Source organism: Bubalus kerabau, chromosome 11 (assembly GCF_029407905.1).
Source record: "Bubalus kerabau isolate K-KA32 ecotype Philippines breed swamp buffalo chromosome 11, PCC_UOA_SB_1v2, whole genome shotgun sequence".
Lineage (NCBI taxonomy): Eukaryota > Metazoa > Chordata > Mammalia > Artiodactyla > Bovidae > Bubalus > Bubalus kerabau.
The window spans coordinates 21,975,928-21,990,289 of record NC_073634.1 but is presented as its reverse complement, the minus strand read 5'-3'; the positions used below and the strand labels follow the sequence as shown (position 1 = coordinate 21,990,289).

Genomic DNA, 14,362 nt, shown 5'->3' with positions numbered 1-14,362 from the left:
GATCTTATATTAATATGACTGACAGTATCTCAGTAGGAAAGACTTAGAAGTGCAGCCTGAAACACTCCTTTCTTAGGAATGCAGAGACAAAGGTAGGTAGTTACAGGTAGAAAATAAATTGATAATAATATTTTAAGTACTTATTCACTAAGCAAGCATTTACTGAAGGCCTACCCTGGGCCATGCTGTTCTGGGCACTTGAGATACTACAGTGAACAAAGCAGACAAAAATACTCCACCTTCAATGGGCTTGCATTTTTAAAAATAATTTGTTAGACTTAAGAGACATTCAATATAATGTGTATCTATAATAGCTATAAATGAGCCCTAAATTCTGGTTCTGTCCCTGTTATTTACAGGCATTTCGGTTGGTCACGGTGAAAAATTAGGATTAACATATTTGCTCTATTTACCTCATAGTAAATAGATTAATGGACTTCCCTGGTGGCTTAGGCGGTAAAGTGTCTGTCTACAATGCGGGAGACCTGGGTTTGATCCCTGGGTCGGGAAGATCCCCTGGAGAAGGAATAGTTTGGTACAAGTCAATCACTTGGCCTTGTTTTTCTTGAAAGGATTGAATTTGCTCACCTGTTAGGTTTTTCTAATCATAAATGTTTGTGGTGACTGTAAATTAAAGAGGGAGCCATACGAGAGAACAGCACAGGAGTGGGTATTAATGGTGATCTGGATTTGGAACTTGGGGCTATGGAGGCATAGGTAGAGGGACCTTGAGGAAAGAAGTGTGTTATTTGCAAGCAGCCTGCCTGCCAACTGGAAGCTTTTTTTTTTTTTTTTTTATAGAATTAATGAATTTTTTATTGGAATTTTAGGATTGGCATATTCTTTCCTTTGAACAAAACTTCAGAACATTTCAAGCTTATGTGATGCCAGTCTGTCTAAAAGAATTCACGGATTAAGTGGGTGCCCAGTCCTCTATGTTTCAGGAAGAAGTTACAAGTGTCCAAGGCCACGTAGCAGGGACTCCCTGGTGGTCCAGTGGTTAAGACTCTGTGCTTCCACTAGGAGAGTGGCTAATTACAGAGCCACCTCTTGTAATTCCCAGTCTATTGTGCTTTTTAATAATGCTGGCTTTTGGTGTGTGATTTTATGTAGAACTGAAAACAAATCTAAAATATGATTGAAAACAGAAATACTGAACATAAGTATTTCTCTAAGAAGGGAACAGAAATACTGCCAGGAACTGCTGAGGAATCTCAACTTCTCAGATCAAGGACAAGCACATACTTGGCCAAACCAAAGTCTACATAATTCCCACATCAAAATGCCCTAGGCAGGGAGTCTTAGACGATGTCTTTGTAGACTGACACAACTTGGCATTTGGGGTGAGCGAGAGTATGTACAGTGTGTGAATGAGTATCCAAGTTAATATACTGTATACTATATCAGTACAGTAGATGGAAGGATGACCTTTACTATGAACGTTTAAAAGAGTTTGTCTTTTGAAAATTTTGGGGAGAATCTGAGCCTCTGCCATTCCTACCTGTAGATATACTGCAGGGGAAGCCCTGTGGAGACAGTCAACGTTTAGATATGTAGCCTTCCTCATAAGAGCTATTGGAGGTGAAATAATAGCTATAATAAGAATTAGAACATTGTTAGTTATGATGGTAATGACGGTCATGCTTACATAGTGTGTATTATGTGCCAGACACTACTTGAAGCCCTTCATGTCTAAATTGGTAACTTCATACTCACAATAACCCTGGCAGACAAGTCTAATTATTATTGTCCCTTCACAGATGAGGAGCTGGGTGGTTAAGTCACTAGCTCACAGTCCCACTGCTAGGAAGTGGCCGAGCCAGGCTTTAAACCCAGGAAGGCTGACCTGGCAGCTGCACTGGGCTGCCTTGTCATACGTCTGGGGGAGAACAGGGAGGATGCTCTGGAGAGAGTTTGAGTTGGCAGTCACTGTGAAAGGACAGTATTCTTCTTGGGTTTATCCGAACCCAGGTGGTCTAGATGCTTTTTAACCACTATAATAGTATCTGTGTCTTCTATTATGTCTTTGCTTAGAGATCAAATTGTCAAGGATTCTCTTTAGAATAAGGCTGACTCACCCAGGTCCCTCTGGCATTTTAAGGAGCAGGCAGCCTGGCAGGGTGCTGGCTTGATGGAAGTCTGTTCTTCATTTTATTCTTTTCTTTAAAAGTTTCTGAGAAGGCTGACAGATAATGCTCCTTGGAGAGTGCCTCTAACTCTTCATTTTTCTAAGAGTTTCTCCAGCTCATGAGACCTCAGCACCGAGGTTCTCCTTCCCAGAGCTCATAGAAGTGCACATTTTGGTAACTTGCTTGCCAGTATTTATGAAGACAAAACTGAGCCTCTGTGTAATAACCCCTTTCCTGCCTCACTGTTTAGAAATTTTAAATCAAGGAAATAGCTCTCAGGTAGCTGTAATATTCTTACCTGAATGAGGACTTATTCAGCTATAATAAATTCTTGTCCCTTTGCAGTTTTAGTTTTTCACCCAGAAGATAATCAATTTGCATGAATTGGTTATACCGTGTAATTAAGACTAAGGCTAGAATGATAGAGATTGTCTGAATTTGAAATCATTGTTTTCTTTCTCCTTTTATTTTACAGTTCTCCGTGCCATGAAAGAGGATAGTGAAAAAGTTCCAAGCTTGTTAACAGACTATATACTGAAAGGTGAGTTTTTTTCTTTTTTTTTTTTAAGCTTTTTCATATTGGGGTAAAAAGGTGAGTTTTAGAATAGTATATGTGCAGTAGTTGGGAAGTTTTGATTAGTCAATAAATGTATCATCTTGCTAATAGATTGAAAAGTAACTTCTAAATGTGCAACTTTTCTTTATTGTCTTTTACAGCATGAGGATAGATACGTAACTTACTTATGCTCCCAACATAAAAAAGCATGGTTATATAAAATTTAGTTTTTATTTGAGGTCCTGGGCTGGAAATAATTTTCACAGCTAAATTATAAACATCGAGGAAGGCAGTGGAGGAAATATTATGGAGATATTGCCATAATTATGTGAGTCTTGGGTGTTGACACTGGGAGGATTTGAGAAAGGTGCCTCTGCTGTCTTGGGGACAATAGAAGGAGAAGGACAGATGAAAGCCAGTTAACCATCTCAAAGGGACTGGACGGGATAGGATAAGGGACAAGGGAAGCAGGGAGAAAGAGAAAAAGAATGAATGTGCACAAACTGAGGGCAGGGAAGAATGAGCCGTAGATCTTAGGAAAGATCAGGACCACATAGGATGGGAACAGTGATGAGGCAAAGAAGATTGTGTGAGACTTCAATGACATCACCTACTTTGCTGAGGAAAGAACAAAATTTGGATAATAGAGGGACTGAAGATCTTACTTAATTCTAGGCAAAGCTAATACTTTTGAATGAAATTATTTCTTTGAAAGTACCAGTTTTTCAGGTAACAGGTTTTCAGGGCAGCATAGGATGCACCCTATAGTACTTGGTCCAAGCTGGAGAGCAGTCCTCTCCTCTGGTCACACTTTTCTTCTCTGGGTTCTCGCTCTTCTCCATCAGGAGATGCTAACTGAACAGAAGTTTTGAGATCTGTGAGATGTTCAGTAACTCAGATGGGACTGTTCCTCAATCACAGCTTGATATAGGAGGAGCTAGCACAAAGTGACTAGTACATAGGTATCACGGGTTAACGGGGGTAGGAAAGACGAAATTGACATGGTCGTGTTATTAAGTAAGCCGTGTTTTCTGATGGAGGGCTTTCTCTTCCTGTTGCATCCTCAATTTTCTGAAAACAAAGCCTGAGCTCCGTCTGCTTTTGTGTTGTGCTAGCACTGGCATGAAAGCTGGATCGTTCTGAGGCTTGTTCTTTATAGACGTGACTCAGGAATGAGATGCACATAAAGAACATGTCTTAAGTTTCAACTGGAGTGGGTTGCTAGGGTATTGCCATGAGAGCCAGGGATAGAACCAGCTTCCCAAACACTCTCTATTTTATCATCAGACTTCATGGGAGAATTGTATGACCCAGAGAGCAGAGTGCTCTTGGGCGGGGGGGCGGGGAAGTGATTTTTGCTTTTTTCCCTGAAAACCCAGGACTGTACCTGTGACCCTGCCCTCCCTCAAGCTTCCCCTCTGCCCCACTGCCCCCTGTCCCGGTGACCCAGGTGCCCCCCCACCTGCCAGCCCACCTCTAGGTAAAGTGTACCAGCTGCTGACAAGCTGCTTGTGTGCATGTGTTGTGGTCTTGGCTTTGTATTGTAAGGACTGGGTGGAGAAGAAGCTGGGGTTCAGGCTAAGGAGTGATTCGATAGCCCAAGAAAATGAAGAGAGGAGGGTAACACACTCAGAAATATTCACGTGCTTGGGAAGGTGAGGATAGAAGGCGATTCAAAATGCTCTTTTCCACCCATTCTGGAAATCCACAGCTAGTGATTTCTCTTCCTTGGGGATCAGTAGAACACTTTACCAGGGAAGGGGGTATTGTTCAGGGGAGAACTCTTCATCCCTCTTCTGGGTGGGACTTTCTCCTTGTTTTTAACACCGGTGACTATGGGTTGCGTGTGTATGTGTTTGTGTGTGAGTCGCTTGGCCATGTATGTTTAAGGGAAAACTCTTCATCCCCTTTCTTGGTGCGACTTTCTCCTTGTTTTTAACGCTGGTGACTATGGGTTGCATGTGTGTGTTAGTCGCTTTGTCGTGTCAGACTCTTTGTGACCCCATGGACTGTAGCCCACCAGGCGCCTCTGTCCATGGGGATTCTCCAGGCAAGAATACTGGAGTGGGTTGCCATGCCCTCCTCCAGGGGATCTTCCTGACCCGGGGATCAAACCCACGTCTCTTATATCCCCTGCATTGGCAGGTGGGTTCTTTACCCATAGCCACCTGGGAAGCCTGGCTGCCTACATATACCACCTTAATTTCAATGCGAAGGTGACAAGTGAAAGAAGGTAGAAAAGTGGCCTCATTTGACCTAAGATGGGGTGGGTGCTGTATGGACTATTAAGCTTCTCTTTCTCACCACTGCTTAATCACGCCACTGCAGCCTGCTCTATCCCAGCCCTCAACAGCTGTAGCAAAGGCTAGTGTAGCTCTGGCTGCCACTGTGCTGACCCAGGATAGGAGGCGCGCTGTGCAGAAACTTGCTTCCTTCTCTGGCTTCGCCAGTGAGCTGTCTGCTGTGTTACAAGCCTCCACAAGGCTGTTACAGGCTTGTTATCTCTAAGTGGCACCCTGAGAGACATGACCTCTTGGCATCTCATTTCTGGACAAATCTAATCTGTGTGTCTTGAGAAAACTTTTTGTTGTTGGGTATAACCTTTGATACCTTTAAAAAAAAATGCTAGTATAGATACGTATCAATGTTTAATTTTGTTTAATGGTGTTTTTTATATACATATAGAATGTATATAAAATGCATATACATATAAATGTATATAACTATATATATACATCTTATGTGTACAAAATATGCATTTCTATTCAAGTTTTTTTTTCTTCTTCCTCCTCTAGTTCTGTGTCCTACATAGGGCAGCATCACTTCAGGAACAGCTTTATCCTTCGTGGGCAACAAGCTACAATTCCTATAGCATTATTCTGAAAGCTGGCTACTTTTACCTTCCTGCTATTGAAAACTCAGGACACTTGAACTTGGGTTTGTGATTCAGTATTACTAGATCATGCCTGCTCTAATTCTTTGTATCTTGAACTGAGAGAACCATGGCACTATTTTGGATTCTAGTTTTTTTGTTAAATACTAACAATTCTGAGCTCTTCCCCAGCTCTGCAGAGTAAGGGGAGTGGTGTTCAGTGTGCACACGCAGCTGTATTTTTCATTAACGGACAGAACGTCTGAGTTTTTACGGCTTTCTAGATCTAAACTGCACTCACTCAAGAACTAGATTAAAGCATTGAGACATTTATACTATAGCTGTTCTTCGGTGATGGCAAGAACCAACACTGATTTTTTTTTTTTTAGAGAACTGTCAGTATAAACATTACCTACCAGTATTGTCCAGAGAGACTGAAACCTGGGGTTTTTGGAAAAAGGGAAACCATAATATACATTATCTTGGCTCAATACTTTGTCAAGATCAAAACACCTGGAGATGGTCGATTTTAGGGCTTGCTGCGTGTCTCACCATTGTTCAAGTTTTAACCATTAAGCTGACATTCACTTTCAGAATCTTGTATTGTTTAACTTTCGAGGTTTCCATGTTCCATTTTACATGTCTGTGAAGAAGTGTCCTTAAAAGGAATTGGTGTCTTTTAAGGTGCTTAAACCGTATGCTGCAGCGGTGCCTGCCCTGTTACTATCGTATTGTATTCACGCCTGTGTTTTCCTAAAGCACTAATTCTAGGAACAGCTACTCATGGATCCATCCCTAGTTATGAAACACCTTTGCCAGTTCCAATCAAGTCAATTCCATTGAATAAATGTTGGAAAAAAAGTAGCATACGTTTGAGAATTTTGTTTTTTTTTTTTAAACTTTTCTTTGCTTGCTCTTCCACACACTGTCTTATTACAGAGCGTGAGCTGGTGAAGTCTTGATTAGCCTCATGCTAAGTTGGGGTGGGGGGGTGGGGAGAGGGGCATTTTTCAGATAGTGATAAGCTACTGTGGAATGACAGAAGTCTCGTCTTTTCCTGGGTTTGTGAAACATTCCTGACAGCCTCTTCCCAGCACCAACATGAATGTAAGTAGAGTCTTATTAGCCATTGGACTTTGCAGATCCCACTTAAAACATCTGTTGAGTGTACAGAGCCCACTGTGTTCCTCACTCTGCTCAGTAAAACATGAAGACGGCAACAGTCAGTTTGGAGTTTGATGCCAGCAGAGCATGTCAGCCTTTCTCTAGGGCTATGTGGAAGTGGACATGGTTCCTTGTTTTATTCATGTCTTCATAGTGAATATGTGAACAATTTGTCCCATGCTCTTGGACTGATGAAGATTCTTACCAATAAAATTGTCATACAAGAGGACATAGTAAATGCAAAAGAGCTGTCTTCTGAAGCCACTCAACAATAGTTTATAGTTCCTTAAGTTGATGCATCTGAACTGTATGAAAAGAATGCTATTTTTTCCGATCAACTCAAAGTCCCTTTTTAATGAGGGTTCCCTGATTTTGCTTGGTAACCTCATTACTCCTCAGCAGTAAACCCTAGAGCTCCCACTGCAGCTCTTTTCCTACACAATGGATGACACTAATGATGAGACGGGCTATTTGGTGACTGACAACAGGTAGGTTTTAAATTTCCCTCACAGCAGCCTCCCTGGGCTGTACACTTAGCAGTGGGCATTGGGGTCCGGGGAGGCCCCTTTTTTGTCTCACAAGGATTCCTTGGGAAAGGCCTGCCTTCTGAGCAAAGCAATGGGGCTGTTTGTGATGCTGGAGATTCATGGAACTGGCAACCTTAAAATAAAAGGATGAGTCATCATCTTTCACATCTCAGACAGAATCTTTCTGAAAGCGACATCATGTGATTTGGATTCAAAGTGTTTATTTGCTGCCAAGAATCAAGTTGCAGGTAATCCTCTTACAGCCTTGTTTTTTGAAGAAAACTGTAGAACTACAGTGCACGCCAAGCGCCATGTATCTATTTTATTCTTCAGGAAATTATGTTTTTCTTTTACAGAGCACAATAGGAACCAAAGTAAAGAGTAATAGATACAGCACTCAGGATAAATCAAATCTTTAAAATAATAATAAAAAAAATTTACACCTTGTCCTATATCCTGTTAGTATTTTCATAATATGGCCATGATTGAAAAAAACAAAAAGCAAGCATTTACAATTTTTTGATAGACTTTTTATGCCAGGAATGGTTAATTGTCAACAAAAATTTATACTAATCAGGCTGATGTAAATCTATTTTGGTAGCATATCATTAACAAATTTATTTTGGAGATAGATAAAAATATTGCCCCTTGATAATCTTTTTTTTTCTTTGATGCAAACAGCTAGAACACCTTTTTCTTTTCCTTTTTTTTTTTTGATATTCTAAGACAAAAGAAATGGTTAATCTTCAGATTAATAAATTAGGTCATTATAATAATAAATTAATTTTTTTTAAAGTTCAGCAACCTCTGTCCAAGTATTTACAACAATACTTGAAAGTTCCTTTACAAAACAGAACACATTTTCTTTTCACATTAAGCATACTGGGTATCTGTGTCTTTCACAACAAGCATTTTTAAAAGAAAAATAAATCAATGCAACAAATGGGTAATTAGTATAAAAGTGCTAAGAGCTGTTTGAAAAGTTTAACACTATAGTATACAGTCAGTTATATCTGAGGCAAACTACAACAAACTTCCAGCTTCTTATGGACAATATTCCAGTAGTTGTTTCAAACAGTTGTTTGAAAGAAGAAAAAGAAATCCAGGAGCTGATTAGTGATGCAGCTAAAACTGCCATCGATGTCTCTGGCCAGTGAGCGAATTGAAAACCGAAAGCAAATCCAAATGAGGAAGAATTTAATAAAGGAATACCTTCTCCATGGCAGGTATGGGGCTGACTGCTCAAGGCGTGTGCATACACACACATACACTCACACTCACACACACATTTTTCTTCCCAATTAAACTGCAGGTAGAATGAGATTTTGTGTTAGTCAAAAATTTGTGATGGAATGCCTGTTTGTTTTTGTTCTGGTTAAAATCTCATAAAAATACATTCAACAGGAAAACATAAAATTGTATGTGTATAAATATATATGCATATATATATTATATACACACGCACACAAATACTTTTGTTTTTCTGAAGCATAAGAGTTACATAAATATTTCTATAATTGCTAGAGTTTAAAGAGGCATAATTTTTTTTTTTGAGCTTCAACCAAGGTGCTTGAATAATATACAATTAAAATGAAGTAGTTTCTATTTTGTAGATTCAGTATATAAGAAGGAAAAAAAAATATCCCCAAACAGTCTTTTTTTTTTTTAAAAAAAGTTTCTTTTTAAGCTAGAGCTTCAACGAAAACTATGAACAACCAACAACAGAACAGAAGAAAGCGACAACAAGGAAGTGTAGCCCTGGAAATGCCTGGTGACCTCACCCTCTCCTCCTTCCTGCCACGTGACCGGCAGAAAAGCTCCAGTGCTCACATCAAGAAACGACTCAGGTCCTGATCATCTGCTGACTCTGCTAGGAACTGGTTGATTGGCTCGGAAGAAAAAAGAAAGCAGCAAAAAGTATAACCGTGTAGATCCTTAATCACCCGCTTTAGAGAAACGCGGCTACCCCACGCCTCCTGCTTCCCACTGCCTACTGCAGCTGTGACCGTATAGAAAAGAAGCGTGTGGCCTGAGGCCTGGGATGGCTATCAAAAGGGTCTGGTGCTCTTGTCTGGTAGTCTAAGGTGGTTACAGGCAGAAGGATTGCAAGGCCTGTTCTCCCGCTTGCTCAGGCCTGAGCTTTGCAGCAACCAGTGCAGTCTTCCAAGCAACAGGAAAAGATATCCTCTGGGCCACTGGACTGGACTTCTCCCCGAGCCGAGCTGACCAACTGTGTCTTTCCACCACCACCCCCCCCCACCCATTCTCCCAGACTCACTGTCCCCGCCCCCAAGTTTCTCTACAGCTATATTATAAGCAAATACATCTTAGCAACTTTGAAACCTTTGGTTCTAAGACACCACTTGGTCAGTGATCTTGAGGAGGAGTGGGAATGCTTGCTCTGCATGCCGCCGCCGACAGAGCCCAGCCCAGGAAGTCCTCAGCGCTGTACATCAAGTCACAATCCAACACAATCCACTAAGCAAGTGCACGAATTCGAGTTTACTTTTTAAAAAGCAGACTGAGTCGTTTTTCTGTCTTTCAGAACCTCGTTGGCGCCGCCTGTCTTCACACTGTTTGGTAGAAATTGTCTGCCTGTAGGTGGTTCTGTTTCTGCATGCTGTAGAAGCCACTGAATCTCGCGTCTGGTTCCGCGATTCTCAGCATTCTCTGGGAACTGTCCACCTGGACCCGGGTTCCTTTCTTGCAGTCCACAGATACCAGCTGATTATTTAAAGAAGAAGGCTATTTCATAGGAGGAGGGGGAAAAAAACCATAAAGAATTAGCTGCTTTATGTATCTTGAATCAACAGATATCTAGGCCTCATTCAAGTGAGATAACAGCATCACAGTACGTGGATGAGCAGACTACATGGGGTAACAGCCTGTTCTTTTTGGGGGGGGGGTGGGGCATGCCGCATGGCACACAGGATCTTAGTTCCATGATCAGGGATTGAACCTGTGCCTCTTGTAGTGGAAACAGAGAACTTTAACCACTGAACTGCTGGGGAAGTCTTACCAACTATACTGGGATACTGAAAAACTGTGTTTAAAGGTAAAATGCCAATAATTTATGTCAAACGAGGAGATAAAGGCACTGAGAAAATACTGAAGTGACATAATTATTTTCAAATCCTTGAAGTACAGATCAGTCCTTAAGAGAGTTGAAGGATGAATGGAAGGTACCAGGTAAGCAGCTGTTAAGATAAATGGACCATTTTGAATCACTCAGGCTATAGAATGAGCATCCCGGTTTGGGCCAGTCCCTCTGTCTCCAGCCACAGGCTTTCCCCAGCTCTGCAGGTGGGGACTGTCCTCTACAGCCCTGTATCCAACCCAGAGGCAATTCGCGTATTTGTCGGAAAAAATCAGAGGCAGGCTATTCCATCTGATAAATTTTCTGTGAAAGGGTTATCTGGATGATAAGATGTCATACAACCTTAAGAACTGAAAACAGCCTTTTTTCCTTGAGTAAATGAATTACTTCCTACTTTTTAAAACAGGCAGATTGAAGCCCTTTGTACTGACAGCAAATACATGTTTTCTCCACCCTGTCTCGTATTATTTCACACAATGTCTCCGTCTGTCGCTGCCCTTCTCCTCTCTGCTTGCCTTTGACGTGTTTCCCTGTCCTTTGGACTTCTGTACATCTTCATGAGCTTTCATCTCCTCTTTCCCTCTTCTGAGTGTTGCCTCCTACCCTTGTGACCTTCTACCCTCAGTCATCTATTTTGATAGATGATTGAGAAATACCAAGTGATCAAGTTTTAATCTCTAATATAAACAACAATGACTTAAACAAATACCCCTGGATTGATTCCTATTTGAAAACTTTAAATTCAGGAAATTGGACTTGTGAAAAAGGTCGGGTTCGTTAACCGATGGATGATGGAGAATTCATTCAGTGACTGATCTAGCCCCAGGCAAGTACTATATATCTGATCACTACAGCCTGATGTACATTTGAGGCCATGAACAGCAGAGTAATTTGGCTGGTAGAGCAGATATCCAGCAATTAAGGAAACACAAGCATGGAGGCTTTCCTAGTTTGATTGTTTAAGAGGTTGAAACTGTCAGGACAATACCTTAGTTGGTGTTCGATACCAGCAAAGCAGTGGTATCCACTGTTTCTTCTGATTGATGAACAGGAATGCTATTATGATAGAGAGGCCTATTATTATGGGAACCACAACCGAGGCAATGGAGTCCACTGAAGAATCTTCTGAGTTCAGCCTGGTATTATCTCTGTAATCTATCTGGGGGTGACCCATGTCTAGGAGAAAAAAAATATTACATGCATTTATTACCTAAACCAGAATTTTTAAGGATTATCTTAATTACACTGCAAATAGAGATCAGTGGCTTGGTTTTATTGCTTCCCAGTACTTTAAGGCTAAAACATGATTAAAGTCTAATGTGGATCCAAAGAGCTCTTACGAAAGGGCAGAACTCTTAGGATGCATGTAAAAAAGGAACTATTAGGGTGAGAAGTTTTAATAACTGGGCAGGATGATACTGATTCTAGCTAGTCAAGAAAATAAGATTCTTATGTAGACTTTAAAAATGACTTAAAAATATTTTGATTAATGTTAACCTTTATGGTCCTTCTAAGATTCTGAAACAGAAACATCAGCTTTCCTCCCTGCTTATTTATACTAGTAAACAGGAGGCGAGAAAAGTACATGCATCTACTTAGTGTAATAGATAAGACTAATTAGTGCACTTGTAAAAACCAAGCCAGGATCAAAAGCTTGGTCTGTTGGTTGATAGTTCAGTTTACTGAGCTCTAAGCAAAAAACCCTTACTTTTCATAAACAGTAAAAATTAACTGGGCCTGTTAGATCATTTTCCTGTATAAGGGACATTTAATTTTGCTCTTATAAACGATGGGTCTTTTTGTTCTTTTAAATCACCATTCTTTAACAAGGTAAATACACAGCAATCAGGGGCGCTCTGAAAATGTCCTTATTTTGTTTGAAGTAAACTGCTGTTGTCAGGACCAGGTTAGTGAAAGACGTGGCACACATACAATCAAAAGGACCTGATTCTGAACTGTTTTGAAGACTCAGCTCATGAAGCAGCACAGCTTTGTGATGTTAATACTGTCTTTAATTTAAAACTCAGATTTTTATTAATATACTTCTGTGTATTTGTGGGGGGATGGAAAGAAGAGACCTTTCCTAGTCATTTTAGCCACCATAGATGGTAATACTTTATAGGGGGTGGAAAAAAAAGCAAACCTATTTATCAGCATCAAAAAAATGCAAAAAAGATAAACATCTATTGATGAATTCAGGGTGCAAATATATAATGAAGGATGAACTTTTAGCTTCCCACAATATAAATGATATTGGAAGTGTTTTTAGGAATATATAAGATTAAAAAGTAAATTGAGGCTTGGGGAAAGAAAAATGAAGCTTCAATTGAGATCTGTTAAAAAAAAAAATTAGTCTTTAAATTGTTTTATGCCCTAAAAGCAGGCCATAAAATTTAGCTTTAAGCTTTCTAGCAGCCAAAGCCAAAATGGAAACAAGCATCATCAATAAGATTCACACTGTCTTTAAGATGAAAACAAAGCAGCTGCTTAGGAGAAGCATAGATTTCCTTGGTACCAACACACAAGATTTCTCCTAAGGGTCTTTATAGCACAAAGTGAAGTCGCTCAGTCGTGTCTGACTCTTTGCGACCCACGGACTGTAGTCCACCAAGCTCCTCCGTCCATGGGATTCTCCAGGCAAGAATACTGGAGTGGGTTGCCATTTCCTTCTCCACTTTATAGCACAACTACTATGTAACTCAAGAGTCCTCAACATAATAAGGAAGGGCTATTCTTGTGGCCCAAACTCAGCACCCAGAGCAGTATGTGGCACCGAGCAGGCGCTGATATTTACTGACTGAATGACTGTACACATAATGGGGAAGCGCCTTTCAGTCAGCAATTATATAAGGAGCCAAAACATGGGTCCAGGAATTTGGCTCTCTGGTCATCTGGCTGGATCCAAGCATAACACTTACACAACATCTAAAGTAAGCCATCATTAATCTCTCAAGTGATGAATTAATTTCTTCCAAAAGAAATAACAAAAACTGTCTCAACAATGACTTTGAAAATGTTCTTGGAGTAGACAGGAGGCAGTACTGAGTCATAGCTAAGAGCAAGCTTACACTATTTTGATCAAGAGACCTACTTCTAGATGGAAGGTTAAGACTGACAGGAACTTGGCCCTGCTTTGCCACTTAGCTGCTGAGAGGCAGAATAACATCTCTATTGCACACAACTAAAAGGACAGAGCAAGAAAAAAAGAAGCATGGAAAAGCCTGATGAGTGGGAAAACCAACATATCAGTAATAAACTGAACTCTCAGAGTGAAAACTGCCCGGAGGCAGAGGGCAATCTTAATGCATAAATGCTTGATAGAGGGTCCACAGGGGCAGGTGAATAATTTATTATTACTCTGCTTACAAAGTTTATTCACATACATACATTTGAGAGATGGCTTAGAAATTCCAGATACCAAGCTTTTATGACCAGGAACATATTTCTTTCCATCATCACTAAGTCTCTGAGCATGTGGGGCCGGAAAAGAGGCATTTTATCTGCAGACTTACTTCATCATCCCAGGCTGTTAAATATGTTACAGCCAAGCATGTCTTTCCTGGACTGGTTGTTTGAGATTACTTGGACATGTGATTTAATAGGTTACTCAAAAGAAGTTTTGAAAATTAAAAAAAAAAAAAAAAAAGTAAATCATACACATGACAGATTAGAGAGAAGTGAAAAGTGATGAGAGAGTAAGAACTCAGCTTCCACTGTGCTTTAACTGAGCACCTGCAGTGAAATAAACTGGTATCTGCTGACTTTGGCACTCACCTCTGGGGAGATGGATAATGTCATTTTCACTAGGTGTGGGCCACAGGGGGACCTCCATGTCGATCTCCCGATGATTTGTCTTCTCAATGGGTATATTGGTTGGTTCTGGGACATACATTTCTAAAAAAAAGGGAACATTTTTTTTTGTAAGAGATGATTAGAGGGGAGCGCCTTATTGACTTATGTCTCCTCAACCCAGGTAGACGGTGCATTCAGTTCACTACAACACAATACAACATGTCC

General features: G+C 40.5%; 2 protein-coding genes across 6 annotated transcripts in view; one reads left to right on the top strand and one right to left on the bottom strand.

Moving 5' to 3' along the window:
- FEZ2 (fasciculation and elongation protein zeta 2) overlaps positions 1-6,442 on the top strand; it is a 59,465-nt gene extending 53,023 nt beyond the window's left edge. For 2 of the 5 annotated variants that reach the window (XM_055539798.1, XM_055539799.1), the window contains exons 8-9: positions 2,605-2,670; positions 5,481-6,442. In XM_055539798.1, coding sequence (XP_055395773.1) covers positions 2,605-2,670; positions 5,481-5,497 — 83 coding nt within the window. In that variant the 3' untranslated portion in view covers positions 5,498-6,442. Of the gene's footprint in view, positions 1-2,604; positions 2,671-4,064; positions 4,094-5,480 lie in introns of those variants that run through there. The other 3 variants (XM_055539794.1, XM_055539797.1, XM_055539796.1) reach the window with 3 other exon arrangements.
- Positions 6,443-7,544: 1,102 nt separating this feature from the next.
- CRIM1 (cysteine rich transmembrane BMP regulator 1) overlaps positions 7,545-14,362 on the bottom strand; it is a 207,014-nt gene continuing 200,196 nt past the window's right edge. The window contains exons 15-17 of the mRNA XM_055539793.1: positions 14,120-14,239; positions 11,334-11,521; positions 7,545-9,993 (exon numbers count right to left, since the gene is read on the bottom strand). Coding sequence (XP_055395768.1) covers positions 9,817-9,993; positions 11,334-11,521; positions 14,120-14,239 — 485 coding nt within the window. The 3' untranslated portion in view covers positions 7,545-9,816. The remainder of the gene's footprint in view (positions 9,994-11,333; positions 11,522-14,119; positions 14,240-14,362) is intronic.